General features: G+C 35.9%; 1 protein-coding gene across 1 annotated transcript in view; it reads left to right on the top strand.

Moving 5' to 3' along the window:
* Window positions 1-25,297, top strand: part of ZDHHC15 (zinc finger DHHC-type palmitoyltransferase 15) — a 120,691-nt gene that overhangs the window by 48,921 nt on the left and 46,473 nt on the right. The window contains exon 3 of the mRNA XM_063083977.1: window positions 8,309-8,403. Within this exon, the coding sequence (XP_062940047.1) occupies window positions 8,309-8,403 (95 nt within the window). The remainder of the gene's footprint in view (window positions 1-8,308; window positions 8,404-25,297) is intronic.

The raw sequence follows: 25,297 nt of genomic DNA, 5'->3' as shown, positions 1-25,297 counted from the left end.
TGATTTTCTCACTTAATAATATAGATTCTTTCTATGTTAGTATAACAAATGCATTTCACTTTTTAGATGACCATATACTGTGATTTAATTTACCGTTCCCTAATGATGAACTTAAAAAAAAAGCTTTATTGTTTTTCTTGATTATAAAAGTAGCAGAACCTCATAAAATGCAAACAATACAGAAATGGTTAAAATAGAAAGAATAAGTCCTTTGTAATCACTGCTCGGTTAAGGGTGGAGTTATATTCGTTGGTGTCTGTTTTACACTTCACTTGGTAAATTTTTTAAAAGTAATTTTTCCTCTTTTTACATTTTGACAAGTCTTTTTTGATATAGTTATTTCTAAATCTACTATTTTAAAGCATTGTCTTCAACATGACTCAATTCATCTCTCCACAGTGGGCTGGACTGGAATTTCCATGTTTCTGAGCCCTTCCCAACGTGCTTCTGCAATCTCCACTTGTATCAGGTTACTGCTGGGGGGGGGGGTCATATATTAAGCCAAAATGATGTGATTTATATGTGTGCAGAAACATCAGCCACAGTGCAGCCAGTGCTAGGTTTCAGAGTCATGACTTTGCTTCTCACCCTACCTGTGTACCTATTGACACTGCTTTCAATTCTACAGCCTGTAGCTCCCAACACATTTGAATATGGCTATTGAGGAAAATAAAAATATTAGGTTGGGAACTCAGGATAAATACTTATCATCTATTTTTCTAAATTTCAAAATATCTAAGAAGAAACAACACCAAAAGGGAAGGCCCACTTTTAGATCTCTTTGTTTTTTGTTTTCCTCAGGTTTATTGAGATATAATTTACATACAATAAGAGCACCCTTCTTAAGTGTACAGGTTGATGATTTTTGACAAATATATACAGTGATGTAAACACCACCACAAGCGAGATATAGAATATTTATATTACCCAAAATTATTCCCTCTGCCCCATTTGCAAATAATTCTCACTCCCCTCCTGGGGCAAACACTGATGTGTTTTCTGTCCCTGTAGTTTTACCTTTTTCATAATGTCATATAAATTGAATCATGCAGTATGTAGCCTTTTGTATTTGGCTTCTTTCACTTATCAGTATGCATTTTTAAGATTCATCCATGTTGGTGCATGTATGAGTTGTGTGCTCCTTTTATTGCTGAGTAGTCATATTACAGATGTAGCAAAGTTTCTTTATTCATTCACCAGTTTAGGAGCATTTGTGTTCTTTCCAGTTTGGGGGTATTTTGAATAAAGCTGATAAGAATATACATGTACAGGCCTTGGGGATGTATGTTTTTATTTCTCTTGGATAAATAGCTAGGAATGGGATTGCTTGTTCATATGATAAGTGTGTATTTAGCTTTATAAGAAATTGCCAAAATGTTTTCCAAAGCATTTTGCTTCCCCACCAGTGACATATGAGAGTTCCAGTTGCTCTACATCTTCACTATCACTTGGTATTGTCAGTTTGTTTTTATTTTTGTTTTGCCATTCTATTGGGTATGAAGTGGTATCTCCTTGTCATTTTAATTTGTACTTCAGTAATGACTAATGATGTTAAGCATCTTTTTATGTTCTTGCTTGCCATCTGAATAGCTTCTTTTGTGAAGTGTCCAAGTCTTTTTCTCATGTTTTTATTGAGTTGTTTTCTTATTATTGAGTTGTAAGAGATCTCTAAATCTCTAAACAAGTATATGTTTTTAAGCTAATCCAATCCCTCCATATGGAGCAAAATTAGGATCAATGGGAGTGCATTGCCAGGAAGCATATTTCTACTTAATATGAGGAAAATGGCTAACAATCAGAGTTTTCCAACAGTAGAATGGGGTGCCCCAGGACTTGATTATTTCTGCATTGCTTCAGGTGTTCAAACAAAAGCTGGGTGATCAATAATTAGGGACAATGTAAGGCAGATTTATGTATCTTTTAGACCATTGAACTGAATAGCATCTAAAGTTCATTCCAACTCTGAAATTGTATGATATTAAAATAAATCAAGTCAACATTATGTTAATTAGGTAGATAATTTATTGCCTACATCAATAAAGGTAGTACATTCTGAGGAAACCAGGCTGTGATTGGTAGAACCCCTACCACTTCCCCAGACAGTGGAGAATTGGCTCACAAATCCCCAGCCACCACGTAGACAATAGAGCTTCTCTGTTCCCCTTTGGAGTCTGCAGTGAATATTCCTGACAACATTTAGGCATTGGGTTGTACTTAATCCAAATTATACATACAGAATAATGATATCCCAACTATCCATTTTAAACCAGGAAAGAAGCAAAAGATTATTCCCCAGGGGATGTTGCCTTGTGTACTTCTTTACCCCCAAGATCAAGGAATCAGTGCAATGCTGGGTTGACATTATCAAGAAGAGGACTAGAAACAACCCATTTTCCTCTTTTTTTTAACAAAGCCATGGTGTATCTGCCCCTGAAGTCTGCATAATTTTTGTCACCATATCTCAGAAAACAAATCACTAAGATTTAAGAGAAAAGGGAGAAGAAAACTGATGTTTATTAAGTCCTAGAGTATGTCAGATACTTTCACACATTTAAGTCAATTAGTTCTCACATCAACCTTGTTAAGCAGATATTTTATACACACACACACACATATACATATGTATGATCATATATGTATACATATGACTATGGCAAGGTTAACCAGCTTCTCAAGTAGTTAAGTGGAAGATCTAGATTTCAAAACCCAGTCATCTAATTCCAAATCCATTACATTTTGCATAACACCTCAATGCCCAAAACAGACTAAAAAGGAAAGACCTCTTCAGTATAGAAAAAGGGAAAACTGAAAGGGACTATAATCCAAGTTCATAAACATATGAAGTCTATGTAGTTTGTTAGCTTGGTGTTGTTTACCAAATTTCAATATACAGGAACTAGAAAGAACTCTGAAATTTAAAAATGCTAAGTTTAATACAACTAAAATGGAGCCTTAGAGACTTCTGCTCAAGATGGCACCAGCACCTTGGGGCCCACCAGGGGACATGAGGCTGGAGCTGAGGACCGGACCACTGCCCACAGCCACTCACACCACCAGTGCCTTGGGGCCCACCTGGGAACACAAGACTTGGGGCTGGGGACCAGAACCCCCTCCCACAAACAGGCACCACGCCAGCACCTCAGGGCCTGCCCAGGGAACTGAGGTATGGAGCCAGGGACCGGACACTCCCACAACCAGGCACACTTCCAGCACAAAGGAGCATGCCAAAAACATCACCTCCATGTGGGTGGCCCACCACAACCACCACAATAACCATTGCTGCCACAAAAATGGCTAGACACCATGACCACCACGCAGATGGTCCAGCAGCCACTGGAGTGCATTGACACAAGGAGAGTCACCAGCAGAGATAAAGAAAAGAAGAGGACGTCTCTCTCCACAAAGCCCATTCCAGAGTGACAGAAGAAGCATCTGCTCTATGATAATATTGGGGGACCTGATCACACCTCTCAGCATTGGACAGATCATCCAGGCAACAAATAAACAGAGTAACCATTATTCTTTCAGAAGGAGAGAAGAAATCTGGGGTAATTGGGGGGGAAGGGGGAAGATAAGGGGGATGGGGAGAGATTGGACAAGGGGCATAAATAATAATTACAATTTGTAACAATACATATGCTAGTAATATTGATTTGATCAACATATCTCAATGTTGAATCCCCAAAATATGTATAATCAACTTTGACTTAATAAAAATTAAAAAATAAATAAGTAAATAAATAAAATAAAATGGAGCCTTGTTTTGTATAGTGGCTGACAAACTTATGAGACTCGTTATCCGCAAGAATTGGTATAGACTGAAAACATAACCAGCTTCATTAAAAGTGGTAGATGTCTAATGGAAAATTAGAAGAAATTAGAATATTTGGGAGATAACCCTAACTTTGAAGTTGATATCATTAAGGAAAATCATGCCCTTTCAAAACATAATGCTGTATATTGGCACCAGAATTTGATTTTACCATAAGAGAGACTCCTAGGGGGTAGCTGGCTAAACTCTGGAAATAACCCTTGAGAAAAATCTTGAAATTCTAGGGGGTGGCTAAATCATGGAAACAGCTCTTGAGGAATTCTTGTATTCTCATGAAGTATCATTAGATCCTTGGGCACAACCTACGGGCCTCTTAACCCATTCTCTCCATTCCCTCAAATAGCTGAGAGACAGGGTCTAACTCTTTGTTAGAGCTTGTAAGGCAGTGAACATAAAGAAAGGCAGTGAACTCAAATATTAGAATCAACACCTCACTGCCAAGTGTTCTGTTCAAAGGGAGACTTAACTGTCTGGCTGACAAATTTCTCTCTGATCACAACCTGGGGATTTCTATCATGAGCCAAAATGGGGATTTTAGTGAGGACTCTCAATTGCTGAAGCTACAGCTGCTGTTCCTATTTGAATTACAGTATGTAGTTGCAAGGTACTTTCCTCTCCCCATTACCCACCTCTACCAACCCAAATGCTTTTAGTTATCAATTGGTATGAAAGATTTTAAAGAAAATAGAGTCTTTTTAAACTAAACATAGTTTCCAACAATAGCTTTTAGAGAAAAGGGGTATGTTAGATAATTACCACAGTAACAGCCTTAGCATTTATGTGTCTGAATATATGTAGTAAAGCTGCATTACTTTTTTCTTTTCTCCACTTTGGGGCTCATCTTGCTGCATTCAGAAGAGTCTATCTGTTGCCTTTATTCTTATTCACATGAAAACGTGTATGCAGATGTGTTGTGCACACACACACAAAGTCACTCATTTCCTACTAGTCCGTAATGCATCTTGCTGGCCAAAGATGTTGCTAAATAACAATTCCATGCTACTTCCACCATGTAATTTCAGATTCCATAATTTTTATCAAGGTGTTTATGAATCATTCTTTCTGGGGGAAGAAAGGCTCAAGTAGTCATTCTTATTTCAAAAGCTATTCCCATAATGAGACACTCACATAGCAACAGTGATTAAATTCATGCTTAGGTGAATTTTTTTCCTTGGCAGTTGGTCTTATTCCTTATGGCTTTCTGCTACTCCCGAAAACCTTTGTATTTTGTGGAAAAAAAGAGGGGAAAAAAAACCATTTGAAAGTCTTTTGGCTTTTATATGGTAATCATACCTTCAGCAGTTTCTGACACCCTATGACTGTAATCACTGCCAGAGAAGCTAAGGGCTTTATTGTGCCTGTTCGCTTAAAAAAAGATGTTTTCCCATTTCATTCCAATGTCAATGAGTAGTGGCAGTTGAGGGATAAAGTTCATAAGTTCTTTAATTTCTCTAGTGATCTGAAACCTCACTGGAACATCACACTTTAAAAGAAAGAGTCAGTGTCCCTGAAGTTTATAAGAATGACTATTCTAGGCACAAAAGAACTAATTGTAAAGAAATGTGTTGCACATTTTTTAAGGCAGAAAAGAATGGACTTGCACACATTTTGTACCACAGCTTAGGAACATTGTATATACAGAGAGAAACATAAAATTGAGAATCATGAAGCCGGTTTGTAGTTCAAGAATACTAACTTCTGGGTATTGACAGAGATAATGTAATTTGCCTGCCAGGGATGTTGGAAAGGAGCTTCCTTCTTGGGATGACAGGCTGGACAACCAAATGGTCTCTAAGGCTCTGTTTTTCATGGTTCATCTACTTCAGAATCACCTAGGGGAGTTGTTAGATTCTTCAACTCTATCTCAGATTACTGATTCAGAATCTTTGGTATAGGGATTGGCAATCTGCATTCTAATAACCTCTCTGAGTGATTCTGATGCAAACTGAAATTTGAGAATACTGCTCTAAGGAAAAGAGCTCCGGATTGGGAATGAAGAAACCTGAATTCTGGTTCTATAACTTTGCTGGGTAACCCTGTTCATATCACTTGCCCTCTCTGGGCCTCAGTAACCTCTCTGTAAACTAAGGGAGTTGAACTAGATGGTCTCTGTGGTCTTGCCCAATTCTAAGAGTTTTATGAAATCTGTAGTGTAGTCCCTATTCTACCAATCTACTGAATGACCTTGACTTAGTCGTTTAACCTCAAGATCCCTCATTTTCCTCCCATCTATAAAAAAGTACTCATAACTTTTATAAAACCCTGGAATACAGGAATGGGAGCCAGCTGTTTCCAGTTCCATGATTAAATCAGATATTAATGTGTTGTAGGACTTAGAACAAATTAAAGTCCCACATCTTTCCATCTCAATCATTGGAGTAAAAAAACATAGTTAATGCCCTTAAAATACCAACAAGTATTTAAGAGTTTAGTTATGAACCATTAAGGTGATTCAAATTGGTTATCTTGAAGTGTGCAATGAGAGAGTAAACATAAAATTATTTTCTCCTAATCTCTTTAAATCCAAAGGTTTCATACACCCATTCCGTACTGAAGGAACATAGGTTAATATATATCCCTTTAACTTAGATAGTCATGGAATTTTCCCTGTGCAATCCCCATAAAATAATAACAATAATAATAATAATAATAATAATAATAATAAACACAGCCAAAGATAACACATTAAGAACAATTTAAAGTTCTTGCCTGAGATAAAAATTCTGATAACAATTCACAAAGGCTATACCTTGGCAGAGGCAGTCTCATTCAATGATGATAAGAATATAAATTAAATACAATTTTCTTAATGGCAACTTGGCAAAATCTGCCAGAAGGCATACCTTTTGGCCTTGTGATTCTACTTCAGGGAATTGATCCTATAGATATTCTTTGTACCTGTGTCAATGACATGTGTACAAGTTATTCAATGGAGCATTATTTATATTAGTAAGAGAAGGGGGAAAAACTAAATTTCCACCAGCGATGGTCTGGTTAAATAAATTATGGTAAATTTATGCAATGGAATCATATGCAAACTTTTAAAAGGAGAGTGAGGAAACTCACTTTCTCCAGGTTATGTTAAGTGAAATGGTCTCCAACTTATACTAAGTAATAAAGAAGTAAGGTACAAAGTATTTATAAAATACTGCTATTTATGTGAAAAATCACACTATGTGGGTAATTTTATATGTATGAAATCTGAAAGAATACAAAAGTATGACATTGGCTTCTTCCAGGGAGGGGAACTAAGTGGCTGATGGACAGGGATAGGAGGGAGACTTTTCATTGTATACTACTCTATACCTTCAAATTTTGAACCTTGTAAATGTATTACCTTCCAAAAGAAATACAATGAAAAAAAATTAAATATATTGTTTATTATGTGCATATATTTATATAAAAATATAAAAATAAGAAGATCTGGAATGATACACACCAAACACGAAAGAGATGTTATGTCTTAGGATGCAGAGGTGGGAAGATAGATGTATGTGTGGGGAGGACATTTATCTTTTACTTTATATTGCTTGAATTTTAAAACAAGATGTCATAATTACAAAAATCAAGCACCTATAAAAGGTCTTGTACTTTAGGGCTGAGATATAACTGAGACAAGAGAGTAAGGCTTTTTTTTCAATTCAGCCATAAATGTATGAGAAGCTCAGCTCTATTAAGTTGGTCTTCAGTCACATCATTCCTTTGAGTCTTTCTGATGGATTGAGGTAAAAAGATCATGCCATTCAAGGACTCACAATGAAACAGTAAAGTGGCCTTCAGTCTTATAACCACCTCTGTGGAGAATACCAATATTCCCCATATTAGAAGAGCTATCTGGAAGGCAAAGAGTATTTTTAAAAGGCATCGGGAGACACTTGTACAACTGTCTCAAAGGTACAACTCACACTTCAAAAGTGTATGATCTTTGGAGCTACTTAAAAGAACTTGGGATTTAGAGTCAGAAGTCCTGTGTTGAACACCTGGCTGCATTATAGACTAGTTGTGTGGCTTTGATTAATGTACTACCCCTGATAGTTTACCAGCTATCCCTATCCTGTTACCTATATCAAAAAGTTATTGAGAAAGTAAAACGAGATAGTATGTATTAAAATGTTATAAACTCTAAAGTGCTGTGCAAATTTTATCGTCATTACCTTTTAGCACCCACAGTGGAAGAGATAATGATAATTGGCTAAAGTAGCTCCCCCTGTATTATCATAAAAGACATTTCCCCTTATACAGCCAGAATCACATGGCAATTTCTAAAGCACACAACTTCCAGAAAGTCTCTGGTACAAAATTTGGCATATGACTTGTTTCTGTCACTGCATGGGAAAATTGTAAGAATTAATATCTCATAATACTAGAGAATATGTGGTAATAAGGAAACAAAATAGAGATTTGCCATTCAGCTTTGTCTGTTTGAACTCTTAGAAATGGAAGAAAAGATAGTATAAACACTGATTTTTTTTCCAGTTATCTACCTCATACTCTACCATGCCATCTTTGTGTTCTTTGCCTGGGCCTACTGGAAGTCTGTCTTTACGCTCCCACAGCAGCCAAACCAGAAGGTAAGAATAATATTGGTTACTCCACAAAGGCTTAGATGCTAACAAAGTAACAAAGCAAGAAGAGGACAAAAAGAGGAGCAAATAAACTTCTGTCACAAAAGAAAGTTGGGTAATCTGAAAGAAAGACTCTTAGTGATAAAAGTGAATTAAGGGTAGGATAGGCTATTGAACCAGCCCTGAATATATTTAAGACTAGGAAACCACTGCTTGCATTGGTGACATAATTAGAAAAGCAAGTACCCACTTAGATTCTGAGGCTTCATCTAGTTCAGTTCTATAAAACTGTATTACTTTAGTATGTAGTGAGACTCTAGAAGACAACTCAGAGAAAAAAAAGTATGATAGTTAAGTCTATCATTTCCAAACTGTGTTTTCTTGAATCCAAGTCTTTTATGTAATATTTGGAAGTATTTATGAAAGAATTTGTGATCATATTAGGCATTTATAATTTGTAACTAAACCAAGTTAGGTTCCAAACATGGTGGGGGGGGGAACAATAGGAGAGACTTTAACAGACTCCAAACATTAGGAAAAATACTGGTTTAAATTGTTCCCTTCATGGACTCAAAATGGTACACAAGAAAGATAAAATTAACACAGAGAAAGGCAGTAATGCAGGAATTGAGGAACATAAGAGATATAAGGTATACAGGAAGTAAAGAACAAAATGGAAGAAGTTCTTTCAATGAAACTGAAATGGAGTAAACTATCCAATTAAAAGGTTGAGATTGGCAGAATGGATAAAAAATTATGATCTATATTCATGCTGTCTACAAAAGACTATCTATGGAACCAAAGACATAAATAGATTGAAAGTGAAAGGATGGAAGAAGATATTTCAAGCAAATAGTAATCAAGAGCAAGAGTAGCTATACTAATATCAGACAAAAGAGACTCTAAGTAAAAAACTTACAGGAGACAAAGAAGGACATTACGTATTGATAAAAGGGTCATTCCATCCAGAATATGTGACAGTTATAAACATATGCACCTAAAAAGAGAGCCCCAAAATATAAGAAGCAAAAACTGGCAGAATTAATGGAAAAAATACACAATAATAATGATAATGATAATAATAATAATAATGTTCTACAATAATAATTAGACTTCACCACCCCATTTTCCGTCATGGATAGAACAACTAGGCAGAAGATCAATAAGGAAATGGAGGACTTGAATAACACTATAAACCAGCTACTTGTAACACACATGTATAAGACACTTCACCCCAAAACAGCAGAATGCACATTCTTCCCAAGAACACATCCAATATAGACCACGTATTAGGCCACAAAACAAGTCTCAGTAAACTTAAAAGATTAAAATCATGCAAAGTGTCTTTGTTGACTGAAACAGAATGAAACTAGAAATCAGTATCACAAAGAAAACAACAAATTCACAAATATGTGAAAATTAAACACACTCTTAACTAATGAACCAAATAATAAATCACAAATGAAATTAGAAAATACTTTGAGATGAATGAAAATGAAAAACAGCACACCAAAAATTATGGAATGCAATAAAGCAGTGCTCAGAGAAAATTTTATAGCTGTCAACACCTACATTAAAAAAGGATAAATATTTCAAATATATAGTTTAACTTTACATCTTAAAGAATCAGAAAATGAAGAGAAATCTAAAACCAAAATTAATTCAAGGAGATAATAATGATTAGAACAGAAATGAATAAAATAGAAAACAGTAAAACAAAACTTAAAAGTGAGACTTTGAAAAGATCAACAAAATTCAAAAACCTTTAGATAAACTGACAAAGATGGAAGGAGGAAAGGGAAGCATAGGAAAGGAGGAAGGGAAGAAACAGAAAAGAAAAGCAAGAAAGAATGAAAGAAAGAAAAAAATGAAAGAAAGAAAGAAAATAAAAGCAAAATTACTAACATTAGAAGGAAGGTAGGGATGAAGGGAGAAAGACACAAATTACTAATAAAAGAAATGAAAGTGGACTCTCAATCCCTGCCACCCAGACCCAACTCCGGTTTGCTCCAAGCCCCAGAGAAAGCATGCCGACTGAACAACTGTGTGGTGCCCCAGGTGAGTGCTGCTCACTCCCCATCACCCAGCCCTGACTCCAGGGACTAGCCCACGCCTTCCCCAAGCCCCAGAGAAGGCATGCTGACTGACTGCAAGGGCATCCCAGGTGACCATTGCTCGCTTCCCATCACCAGGCCCTGACTCCAGGCACTGGCCCACACCTGCACCAAGCCCTGGAGAAAGCATGCCCACCAAATGACTGCATGGGTGCCCCAGGTGAGCTGCTCACTCCTGCCACCCAGCCTGACTTCAGGCACGAGCTTGCACCCACTGTGAGCCAAGAAGAAGTCACACCCACCAACTGAGCAGGAGCTGTGACTGCGCACTGCACACTCAAATCCATAAATACAAGAATCACCAGCAGAGCCCATAAATAGAGAAGAAAGTTATTCTGCTCATAGCCCACTACATAGTAATAGAAACAAATGTACTTCCAGATGACCAACCATCAAGAAAAAAATACCAGAACTACAAATAAACAAGACGACATGACACCACCAAAGGAAAATGGTAATTCTCAAGTACCAGACCCCATAGAGCAGGAAACCCTTGAGTGTCTGAAAAAGAATTTGAATGCTGATCTTAAGAAAACTCAAAGAGATAAGAGAAGAATCAATTAGAGAACACAATGAAACAAGAGAAAATATCCAGAACATGAAGAAGGACATTTACAAAGAGATTAATACCTTAAAAAAAGAATGTAACAGAACTCCTAGAACTGAAGGACTCACTCAGTGAAATAAAAAACGTTTGAGCAGCAGGGTAGAGCAAGTAGAAGAAAGAATTTCAGACTTCAAAGATGGTCTTTTGAAATAATCTAGGCAGACAAATAAAAGGAAAAAAGAATTTTTAAAAAATGAAGAAAATCTGATGGAGCTACCAGACAACCTCAAGCACCCAACATTCAAATCATGAGTATTCCAGATTGGGAGGAGAAAGGAATAGGCATTGAAAACCTATTCATGGAAATAATAACAGAAAACTTACCATGTATAGGGAGAGATGCAGACCTTCATATCAAGGAAGCCCAAAGATACCCAAACAAATTCAATCCATAAAGATCCTCTTCAAGACATATTTTAGTCAAACTGGCAAAACTCAAAGACAAAGAGAGAATTCTACAAGCAGCAAGAGAAAAGTGTTGAGTCACCTATAAGGGAAACCTCATCAAACTAACAGTAGACTTCTCAAATGAAACTTTACAGGCCAGAAAAAAATGGGATGATATATTCAGAACACTAAAAGATAAAATTGCCACCCAAGAATTCTATATTCAGCAAGATTATCCTTCTGAAATGAGGGAGAAATAATGTATATCCCAGACAAACAAAAATTATGGGAGTTCACTACCACATGACCAGCCCTGCAAGAAATACTCAAAAGAGTCCTGCATGTGGAATCTGAAAAAAATAATCACTATCACGGATTTAAAAGAAAGAACAAAACCCACAATTAAAACCAATATGCAAATGGGAAACAGAAAGAAGCTAAATTATATCACCTCAAAAATCCAACTAACGTCGAAGATGAAAAATGAAAGGGAAAGAAAGGGACAAATGATATTTAAAACACATAAACTAAAAGCAATATAATGTCAGGAGTAAAGCAATACCTGTCAATAACAACCCTAAATGTAAATGGATTAAACTCCCCACTCAAAGGAAACAGACTGACTGATTGGATTATAAAGCTAGACCCAACTATATGCTCTCTTCAAGAGACCCACCTCACCTATGAAGACACACACAGACTAAAAAGTGAAGAGATGGAAAAAGGTATACCATGCAAATGGAAACCAAAAACAAGAGGAGTAGCTTTTCTTATATCGGATTAAATAGACTTTAAGCCAAATACCGTAAAAAGAGATAAGGCCGTTACTGTGGTGATAAAGGGATCTATCCAGTTAGAAAACATAACAATCATAAATATGTATGCACCCAACACTGGAGCCCCGATATGTAAAGCAAACACTCTTAGATCTATAAAAACAGATAGACTCTAATATGATAATAGTGGGTGACCTGAACACCCCCCTCTCAGCACTGGACAGATCTTCCAAGCAACAAATCAACAAAGGAACACATGACTTAAACTATCACTTAGACCAGTTGGACCTGGCAGATAACAACAGAACATTTCATCCAAGAAGAGAATACATATTCTGTGCATCAGCACATGTAACATTCTCCAGGATAGACCATGCTAGGTCGCAAATCAAGTCTCAGCAAATTTTTAAAAAATTGAAATTATTCCAAGTATCTTTTCAGACCACAATGGATTAAAACTGAAATCAATAACAATCAAAACTCTGGAAACTATATAAGGGCATGGAAACTAAATGACAGAGTCCTCAATGATCTATGGGTCCAAGAAGAAATTTAAAAAGGAAATCAAAAAATTTCTTCAAACTAATGATAATAAAAACACATCTTACCAAAACCTTTGGGGTACTGCAAAAGCAGTGCTAAGAGGGAAGTTTATTGCAATAAATACTTGCATCAAAAGAATGGAAAGAATTCAAATAAAGGACCAAACACTATGCCTCAGAGAACTATAAAAACAACAACAATCCAATCCTAAAAGGAGAAGATGGAAAGAAATAATTAAGATCAGGGAAGAACTAAATGGAATAAAGACCCCCCAAAATGATACAGAAGATCAGTGAAAGAAAAAATTGATTTTTTGAGAAGATATATAAAATAAACAAGCCATTAGCTAGGATAACAAAAAAAAAAAAAAGAAGAAGAAGAAGAAGAGAAGACCCAAATAATGAAAATCAGAAATGAAAAGGAAGACATTACAACAGACACCACAGAAATATGAAGAATCATCAGAGATTACTATAAACAACCATATGCCAATAAATATGAAAACCTGGATGAAATGAATAAATTTCTGGACCAAAACAAACTTCCAAGACTGACCCAAGAAGTACAAAACCTAAGCAGACCAATAACAAGCAAAGAGATTGAAGCAATGAGCAGCAATCTTCCAACAAAGAAAAGCCCAGGACTGGATGGCTTTACAGCTGAATTTTATCAAACCTTTAAAAAAGAATACCACTTCTCTTCAAACTTTTCCAAAAAATTGAAACAGAAGCCATTCACCCAAACTCACTCTATGAGGCTATTATCACCCTGATACCCAAACCAGACAGATACAAGAACAACAACAAAAAATTACAGGCCAATATCCTTGATGAACATAGACGCAAAAATCTTCAGCAAAATATTAGCTATCAGAATACAGAAACACATAAAAAAAATTATACACCATGATCAAGTGGGATTCATCCCAGGTATGCAAGGATGTTTCAACATACACAAGTCAATAAATGTGATACACCACATCAACAAAATCAAAGACAAAAACCATATGATTATCTCAATAGATGCAGAAAAAGCATTTGACAATTCAACATCACTTCATGATAAAGACTCTAAGCAAATTAGGTATAGAAGGAAACTATCTCAATAAAATAAAAGCCATTTATGACAAACCAATGGCCAATATCAATCTGAATGGGGAAAAGTTGAAAGCCTTTCCCTTAAGAACAGGAAGAAGGCAAGGATGCCCTCTGTCACCACTCATATTTAACACAGTATTGGACATACTAGCCAGGGCAATCAGGCAAGAGAAAGAAATAAAGGGTATCCAGATTGGAAAGGATGAAGTCAAACTATCCCTGTTTGCAGATGACATGACCTTATATATAGAAAAACTTATAGACCCTATTAAAAAACTCTTAGAGCTGATCAACAATTTCAGTATTGTAGCAGTATACAAAATTAACACCAAAAACTCAGTAGCATTCTTATATTCCTCCAATGAACTAGCAGAAAAAGAAATCCACAAAGTGAGCCCATTTACAATAGTTGCCAAAATAATAAAATACATAGGAATCAATTTAACTGAGGAGGTGAAAGATTTCTACAATGAGAACTACAGAACACTACTGAAAGAAATTAAAGAGGACACAAAAAGTTGGAAAAACGTGCCATGCTCTTGGATGGGAAGAATTAACATCATGAAAATGTCCATTCTATCCAAAACAATGTACAGATTCAATGTAATCCCCATCGAAATACCAATGTCATTCTTCACAGAAATAGAAAAAACAATCCTAACATTCATATAGAACTGCAAAATACACTGAATAGCTAAAGCAATCCTGAGGGGAAAAAAATAATAAAGCCAAGGCATAACACTATCTGACTTCATGTTATATTACAAAGCTATTGTATCCAAAACAGCATGGTACTGGCATAGAAATAGACAGAATAGAAAGCCTGGGAATCAACCCACATACTTACAGACAATTGATCTTTGATAAAGTCACCAAGAGCATACATTGGGGAAAAGACTGCCTCTTCAATAAATGGTGCTGGGAAAGTTGGACTTTTATATGCAGAAGAATGAAACTGGACCTGAACCTCTAACTGTATACCAAAATCAACTCAAAATGTGTTAAAGAGTTAAATATAAGACCTGAAACCATAAAATTACTAAAGAAAAACATAGGTGAAACAATCCAGGAAGTAGGACTGGGCAAAAACTTTATGAATAAGACCCCAAAAGCACAAGAAACAAAAGAAAAAACAAACAAATGGGACTATATCAAATTAAAAGCTTCTGCACAGCAAAGGAAACAATCAAAAGAATAGAAAGAAAACCTACAGGATGGGAGAAAGTATTTGCAAACCATACATCCAAGAAGGGATTAATATCCAGATTATATAAAGAACTCAAACAAATATACAGTGAAAAAAACAAAGAATCCAATTTAAAAATGGTCAAAGGACATCAATAGACATTTTTCAAAGGAATACATACAAATGTCCTGCATGTATGTGAAAAAATGCTCAGCATCACTAATCATCAGAGAAGTGCAAATCAAAACCACATTGAGATATCCTCTCACCCCAGTTAGACTGGCCATTATTAAGACTATGGACAACAAATGCTTGTGAGGATTCAGGGAAAGCGGAATTCTACACTGTTGGTGGTACTGTAAATTAGTACAGCCATTATGGAAAACAGTATGGAGGTTCCTCAAACAACTACATGTAGAACTGCCATACGATCCAGCAATCCCTCTACTGGTCATATATCCAAAGGAATGGTAATCATCCTTTTTTTAAAAAAAAAAAAAGATGACCTGTAAGGGCATCTTAACCCTTGACTTGGTGTTGTCAGTACCATGCTCACCCAGTGAGCTAACTGGCCATCCCTATGTGGGATCCAAACCCATGGTCTTGGTGTTATCAGCACCACACTCTCCCAAGTGAGCCATGGGCTGGCCCTGGAAATCATTCTTTTGAAGGAATACCTGCACAGCCATGTTCACTGTGGCTCTATTTACAATAGCTAAAATATGCAACCAACCAGTGTCCATTGACAGATGACTGGATAAGGAAAATGTGGTACATATACACAATGGAATACTACTCATCCATAAAAAAAGAATGAAATTCTGCCTTTTGCAGTAACATGGATAAGTCTGGAGAAAATTATGTTAAATGAAATAAGCTAGGCAAAGAAAGAGAAATACTGCATGTTTTTACTTATAACTGGGTGCAAAGGAAGGAAGGAAGGAAGGAAAGAATGAAGGAATGGAGGAAGAAAGATGAAAACAATATGTTGAACTTTCAAAAGGGGAAAACAAACCTAAGGATACTAGCAATAGAGATAGGGAAAGACAGGGGGGTATTGGGGTGGGATACATTGGGTAAAGGGCATAAAGAACAATCTCAATTTATAATAATAAATTTTTTTAAATTTAAAAAAAGAAATGAAAGTGAAGAAATTACTACCAACCTTACAGAAAGAATTATAAAAAAGTATTATGAATAATTATGTGCCAACAAATTAGATAACCTAGATGAAAAGGACAATTTCTTAGAAACACTCAAACTGCCAAAACTGACTCAAGAAAAAATTAAAAATCTGAATAGACCTATAACAAGTAGAGAGATTGAATTAATAATCAAAAACCTACCAACAGAGAACATCACAGGACCACATGGCTTTCCTGGTGATTTTTATCAAACAGTTAAGGAAGAATTCACACCAATCCTTCTTAAATTCTTCCAAAAAAATAGAAGGAACACTTCCTCTAGCCAGTGCCATTAGGAAAAAATAAATGAAAGGCATCCAAATTGGGCAGGAAGAAGTGAAATTATCTCTGTTTGCAGACGACATGATCTCATATATAAAAAACCACACAGAGAGAAATTCCACACAATAAAACCTGTTATAACTAATAAATGAATTCAGCAAAGTTTCAAGATACAAAATCAACACATCAACACACAAAAATCAATTGTGTTTTGATACACTAACTAATCTGAAAAAAAGGGAGTGACATCATCAAGATGTCAGAATAAATGTTTCCAGCATTGCACCTTCCCACAAGTAACCAATTTACAGCTATTAAAAACCAAAGACTGCCAACCTGGAACTGCTGGAGCTGGGGGAAGAGGAGGAAGGATCCACGGAGTTCACAATGGCATGAGAGGCAATGGTGAGAGGATGTAGGGATGGCACCTATTGTTCTAAGCCACCCTAGTAAGGAAGTGGGGACTAGTTGTTACACATGGATCGAAGCCAAGAAAAGCTATGACACTCTTTGCATAAACCTGCTTGGAGTATGCAGGGGAGAGAAGAGCTTTGGAGCACACCATACCAGTTCACTGGCAAGATTCCGCTGGGCCACATAGGAGCAACCAGCTGCAACTGACTGGAAAAAAGAGCCCCTCAGAAGCTGGTCTGTTATCGCGAGGGATGTGTACACAGTTTGCCCCAGGAAATGGTTGGTGTGCAAGAGAAAGGCTGGCCTACCAGGGTAACCCTGGGCACAATGTGGGCAGCTGGTCTCAGTGGAAATTGGTCAGGGCAATAGAATTGCAGGAGACTTAATCAACAGGAGAGAATCCATCCCATGCCAGAATTTCCACCCAGCCAAGACCTGGAAGTGATTAACAACCCACACAAAAAGCCATCCATAGAGAATCAGCAGCAAATAGCAGTCTACTCAAATGCCTAGGCATCAACATAAAGATACAAAGATCAAGAAAGAACAGAAAAGTATGTTACCACCAAATGAAACAAACAAATCACCAACAATGAATATAGAGGAAGAGCAGATCTATGGAATGTGTCTGAGAAAGAATTCAAAATGGATGAATTCTTAAGGATGTTCAGGGAGTCACAAGAAAATACAGATAGAAGACTAAAAATGATATCTGGAAAGTAACTCAAGAGCAGACAACAAACTTGACAAAAGAATACAATTAATTAAAAAAAAGAAATTCTAGAAATAAAGAATATATTATCTGAATTGAAAAACTTGATAGAAAGCTCCAACAGCAGACTTAAGCAAATATAGGAAAGGATCAGTGAGCTTGAAGATAAAACACACAAAATTATCCAATCACAGGAGCAAGAAGAAAAAGGACTAATAAAAAATGAAATAGAAATACAGCAAATATGGGACCCCCTCAGCATAATAACCTCCACATAATTGGGATACCCAAAGGAGAGGAAAAAGGAAGACATGTAGAAAGCATATTCAATAAAATAATGGCTGAAAATCTCCCAAGTATGGAGAATGATGACAGCATCCAGGTACAGGAAGCTCAGACATTGCCATTCCAATTCAATCTGTGGAGGAACACCCCAAGGCACATCCATAATCAAATAATTAAAAAACAAAACAAAGAAAGGATACTAAAAGCAACAAGAGAAAAGAAACACATAAAATTCAATGGAGCCCCAATACATCTCTCAGTGGATTTCTCAGTAGAAACCCTGCAGGCCAGAAAAGAATAAGATGATATATTCAGAGCACTGAAGGAAAAAGACTGTCAGCCAAGAATTTTGTATCTGGCAAAACTAACCTTCAAATATGAAGGAGAAATAAAGTTTTCCCCAGAAAAACAAATCTAAGGGAATTCATCAACACTAGACCTGCCTTATAAGAAATGCTAAAAGGAACTCTTCAATCCGAAAGAAGACAATGCTAAGGAGAAGCAAGAAAACATCTGAAGGTACATAATTTATTACTAAAATAAGTTCACAGACAACCTCAGAATACTCTAGTGTCGTAAGGGTGGTGAATAAACCACTTACATCCTTAGTATGAAGACTAAAGGACAAAACTGAAAAGACACTAAAATATCCAACAACCATATAAGAAAAAGGCAATAGTAAAAGATGTATCTTAGAATAACAAATTGTCAAACAGTGGGGGGAGTGATGCCAAAGCATAGACTTAGCTTTGTTTTTTTCTTTTTTCTTAGATATCAAAGTTAAGTGGTTATTAATCTAAAATGATTTGTTATAACTATAGCGTAGTTTTTGTAAGCCTCATGGTAACCATAACACAGAAACTTATGAGACATACTAAAAATATATCATGAGAAAGCAAAATGTAAAGCTAGAGAAAGCCACTCAATCACAAAGGAAGACTGTAAGTCCAGAAAAAAGGCACAAAACAACCAGAAAAAAAAAGCAAAGGAGTCCCTATGTATCAGTAATAACTCTAAATGTAAATGGTTTAAATGCCCAATTAAAAAGCACAGAGTGGCTCAATGGATTATAAAACAAGAACCAACAATATGCTGCCTACAGGAAACTCACTTAACCAATAAAGACATACACCAACTGAAAGTGAAGGGATAGAAAAAGATGTTTCATACAAATGGACACCAAAAAAGAGCAGAAGTAGCTATACTTAGATAAAATAGACTTCAAGCCAAGGAAAGTAAAGAAAGATAAGGAAAGTAATTATATAATGATAAAGGGATCAGTTCAACAAGAGAATATAACAGTTCTAACTACTACACACCCAACTCTGAAGCACTCATTTATGTAATGTAATTACTATTGGACCTAATGGGAGAGGTTAACTCCAGCACAATAATTGTTGGGGACTTTATTTTTATTTATTTTTGTTGTTGTTGTTGTTGTTTTTGGTGGCTGGCCAGTAAGGGGATCTGAACCCTTGACCTTGGTCTTACAACATCATGCTCTAACCAACTGAGCAAACTGGCCAGCCCTAATTGTTGGGGACTTTGATTCCGCACTCTCAGCAAAGGACAAATCATCTAGGCAGAAAATTAAACAGGAAACATCAGAAGTAATCTCTACTATATGCCGATTTGACCTAACAGACATTTATACAACATTTCATCCACTGGCTGCAAAATACACATTCTTCTCAGTAGCACCTGGACCATTCTCTAAAATAGACCATGTATTAGGACACAAATAGTCTCAACAAATTTTTAAAAACTGAAGTCATATCAACTACCTTATCCAGGCACAATGTAATAAAACTAGAAATCAACAACAAAAGGTACACTAGAAAATATATGAATACGTGGAAATTAAACAATATGTTCCTGAATAACTAATGGGTCTAAGAATAAATCAAGAAGAAAATTCAAAAATTCCTGGAGACAAATGAAAATAAAAACACAACCTACTAGAACCTATGGGATACAGCAAAAGCACTTTTAAGAGGGAAGTTCATAGCAATAAATGCCTACATAAAAAAGAAGAAAGATTCCAAATAAACAATGTAACTTCATACCTCAAGGAGCTGGAAAAAGAAGAACAAACAAAACCCAAAATCAGTAAAAGGAGAGAAATAGCAAAGATTAAAGCAGAAATAAGTAACTAGAGATTTTAAAAATATAAAATATCAATGAAACAAAGAATTGGTTTTTGAAAAAGATAAACAAAATAGATAAACCTTTAGCAAGACTAACAAAGAACAAAAGAAAGAAGACTCAAATACATAAAATCAGAAATGAAAAAGGGGACATTACAACATATACCATAGAAATACAAAGGACTATGAAAGACTGCTAACAACAACTATATGTGAACAAACTGGAAAACCTAGAAGAAATGAATAAATTCCTGGTCACATACGACTTACCAAAGTTGAATCATAAAGAACTAAAAAACCTGAACAGACCAATAATGAGCAATGAGATTGAAGCAGTAATAAAAAGACTTCCAACAAAGAAAACCCCAGAACCAGATGGCTTCACTGTCAAAGTCTACCAAACATTTAAAGAACTAATACCAATTCTTCTCAAACTCTTCCAAAACATTGAAGAGTAGGGAATACATCCAAACTCATTCTACAAAGCCACCATTACCCTCATATCAAAACCAGAAAAAGATACAACAAAAAAGAAAACTACAGACCAATATTCCTAATGAACACAGACATGAAGATACTCAACAAAATACTAGCAAACAGAATCCAGCAAGACATTAAAAAGATTATACACCATGATCAAGTGAGATTCATCTCTGGGATGAAAGGTTGGTTCCACATATTCAAATCAATAAACAATGTACATCACATCAGAAGGACAAAGGAAAAACCCATATGATTATTTCAATAGATGCAGAAAATCAATTGATAAATTGCACACCCTTTCATGATAAAAATGCTAAACAAATTAGGTATAGAAGGAATGTACCTCAACACAACAAAGGCGATATATAACAAACCCACAGCTAATATCATACTGAATGGGGAAAAATTGGAGTCTTTTCCTCTGAGATCTGGAAGAAGACAAGGATGAGCACTTTCCCCACTCTCATTCAATGTAGTATTAAAAGTTCTAGCCTATGCAATAAGGCAAGAGATAGCAATAAAGGGCATTCAAATCAGAAAGGAGGGGGCCGGCCCCGTGGTGCACTCGGGAGAGTGCGGCGCTTGGTCCCGCCGCGGTTCGGATCCTATATAGGAATGGCCAGTGCACTCACTGGCTGAGCGCCGTGCGGGTGACACCAAGCCATGGGTTGCGATCCTCTTACCAGTCACAAAAAGAAAAAAAAAGAAAAAAAAGAAAGAAAGGAGGGAGTCAAACTATCCCTATTTGCAGATGACATGATCCTATACACAGAAACTCCTAAAGACACCACAAAAAAATTACTAGAACTAATAAGTGAATTAAGTATAGAGGCAGGATACAAAATCAACAGACAAAAATCAATGGACCATTTGACCAATGGAATAGAATAGAGAGCACCAAAATAAACTCACACACTTACAGCCAACTGACTATTGACACAGGTGCCAAAAATATACAATGGGGAAAGGATGGCCTCTTCAACAAATGGTGCTGGGAAAACAATATCCACATGCAGAAGATTGAAATTAGACCCCTATCTCTCACCATACACAAAAACGAACTCAAAACGGATTAAAAACCTAACTTAAGACCCAAAACTATGAAACACCTGGAAGAAAACATAGGGGAAACATTACACAAAATGGGAGTGGGCAGCCCTTTTTTGAGCAAGACTACAAAGGCACAGGGAACTAAAGAAAAAATACATAAATGGAACTCCATCAAACTAACAAGCTTCTGCACAGCAAGGGACACTGTCAACAAAGCAAAGAGACAGTCTACACAATGGGAGAAAGTGCTTGCCAGCTACACATCAGACAAGGGCCTAATATCCAGAATATATAAGGTTCTTAAATGACTCAACAGCGAAAAATCAAATAACCCAATTTAAAAATGGGCAAAGGAACTGACCAGACATTCCTCAAGAAAAGACATACAGGTGGCCAACAGGCACATGAAAAAATGCTGAAAGTCACTAATCATCAGGGAAATGCAAATTAAAATCACAGTGAGATATTATCTCACTCCAGTTAGAATGGCTATTATCAAGAAGACAAAAAATAAATATTGGCGAGAATGTGGAGAAAAAGGAACTCTCCTACATTACTCGTGGGAGTGTAAATTTGTACAGCCACTGTGGCAAACAGCATGGAGGTTCCTCACAGAACTAAAAATAGATCTACACTAGGACCCAGCTATTTCACTACTGTGTGTATACCCAAAGGAAATGAAATCAATATATCAAAAAGACACGTGCACTCCTATGTTCAGCACTATACACAATAGCTAAGAGGTGGAATCAATCTAAATGTCCATCAATGGATGAATGGATAAAAAGACTGTGTTGTATATACACAATGAAATACTACTCAGCTATGAAAAAAAAGATATCTTATTATTTGTAGCAACGTGGATGGAAGGATGGAACTGGAAACCATTATGTTAAGTGAAGTAAGTCAGGCACAAATAGACAAATACCGCATAATATCACCCATACGTGGAATCTTTAAAAAAAGTGTTCTCATAGAAGTAGAGTGTAGTATAATGGTTACCAGAAGCAGGGGTGGGGGATGGGGCAGCTGGGAACAAGAAGTGGTGGACTGATGAGTACAAACTATGCCATCTACACTAAATGAATCATTGTGCAGTATATGCATGTATTGAAACAACATACTGTACCCCACACATATGTACAGGTAAATGTTAAAGTATTTTGAGTAAAATAAAAAAGAAATTACATAAATAAAACTATAAATATGTTAAAAATAAACAATCTGAAAGGAAATTAAGAAAATTCCATTTACAATAGCATCAAAAATAATAAAATACTTAGCAATAAGCTTAACCACGGAAGTGAAAGACTTATATGCCGAAAACTAAAAAAAAAAAAAAAAAAAAAATGTTGCTGAAAGAAATTAGAAACAAATAAGTGGAAAGACATCCTGTGTTCATGGATTGGAATAATTAATATTGTTAAGATGTCAATACTACTTAAATTAATCTAAAGATTCAATGCAATCCCTATCAAAATCATCCCAATTTTAAAATGGGGAGAAGATTTGAATAGACATTTCTCCAAAGAATATATGTAAATGACCAACAGTGCATGAAAAGATGCTCAACATCATTAGTCAGTAGAGAGATAGAAATTAAGACTATTGATGAAATACCACTTCACACCCACTAGAATGACCAAAGTAAATGAATGAATGAAAGAATAAATGAAAATAACAAGTGTCGGTGAGGACATGAAGAATTCAGAATCCTCTTACATTGATACAGCTGGTGTGGAAAATAACTGTACAGTTCCTCATAAACTTAAATATAGAATTACCATGTGACCTAGAAATTCCACTTCTAGGTATATACTCAAAAGAAATGAAAGCAGGTGTTCAAACAAATACTTATACACAACTGTTCAAAGCAGCACTATTCACTATAGCCAAAAGGTGGAAACAACCCCAATGTCCATCCATAGATAAATGGATAAAGAAAGTGTGGTATGTTCATACACTGGAATATTATTCAGCCATAAAAAGGAATGCAGTATTGATATATGCTACAACATGGATGAACTTAAAAACATTATACTAATTGAAAGACACCAGACACCACAGGCCACATAGTTTAGATTACATTTGTATGAAACATCCAGAAAGACAAACCCATAGAGACAGAAAGTAGATTAGTGGTTTCCAAGGTCTGGGGATAAGGGAGAATGTGAAATGACTGCTTAATGGTTATGGGGGTTTCCTTTTGGGCTGATGAAAATGTTCTGGAGCTAGATAGTGGTGATGGTTGCACACTATTAATGTACTAAATGCCACTGAATTGTACACTATAAAATGTACACTTTCAAATGAAATTTTGAGTTATGTTGATTTTATTTCAATAAAAATAACTGTCCCCTTAACCTTATTTATGAAGCTTGTAACCTTATTTAGAAAGACTAAGTGGTTGGGAATTTTACTGTCCTAAACTGGAGAGATAAGAACAAGATTTAGATAAGCACTGCAAATGTCCAACGTTTAAGACCATATCTTCACCATTTTTAATTTGTAAAAAGAAAAGGAGAGTCCTGTGGGCCTATTTAATAGCCACAATATTAATTTCTCTAATACCAAATACATTCCAATCTATCTCCAACTGTCCCACCAAAAATGCATTTACTGGCTCATTGCATTCTAATCCTTAATAAGGCCTGGTTAGTACCAGAAATAGCACATCCAGGCCTGACATTTTATTCCAAACCAAAGCCAACTTGTTGAATAATCACAAGGAATTTATCACATACAATTAGAAACAATTCTTCCTACGCCCTTCAAGTAGGTACAGTGTACCATAAGAAAGTTATATTCCCAAGGACATCCTAAAACTTAAAGTGCTGCCCCAAGGTGCTACTTTTAATTATCGAAATTAAAAAGAATTTTTGGGCCAAGCCCATGGCGCACTCGGGAGAGTGCGGCGCTGGGAGCGCAGCGATGCTCCCACCGCAGGTTCGGATCCTATACAGGACTGGCCGGTGTACTCACTGGCTGAGTGCCAGTCACGAAAAAGACAAAAAAATAAATAGATAAATAAATAAAAAGAATTTTTAAAAACCTTATACTGTTTTATTCATTAATATAATTGTTCTTCTATGGAAACAAAATAATCAGTTTTTTTTATATTAACTTACAATATTTAGTTACTATTTTATAACATTGATTTATAGTCTTTTGGTTAGGAAAATTTAGTTGTATGCATCTGTCCAGTTCATTGCAGAATACTTAGCTCCCTGGGCTAAAGATTAAATGACCTTAGTGCGCCACATTTATTGTAGCAACCAAAAATGCCCCTACACATTTCCACATACTTCCAGGAAGGTACATATTTATCACTCTACTTGAGAATGACATGATACCATAAAAACAGACCACTAAGGGGCTGGCTATTCAGCTCACTTTGTTAGAGCGTGGTGCTGATAACACCAAAGTCAAGGGTTCAGTTCCCCTTACTGTCCAGCCAACAAAAAACAAACAAAACAAAACAACACACCATTAGGTATGGTTCTTAAAATAGAGTGTTTGATTTTATATGTTTCCAATTTTTAAAGTTAGAAACACTTAAATTATCTCAAGTATTTTATTAATTTGTTTTCCTATTTTATTGAGGTATAATATACACACTGTACTACCAGAATT

Source organism: Cynocephalus volans, chromosome X, assembly GCF_027409185.1.
Source record: "Cynocephalus volans isolate mCynVol1 chromosome X, mCynVol1.pri, whole genome shotgun sequence".
NCBI lineage: Eukaryota > Metazoa > Chordata > Mammalia > Dermoptera > Cynocephalidae > Cynocephalus > Cynocephalus volans.
This window is presented reverse-complemented; position numbering and strand designations above follow the sequence as displayed.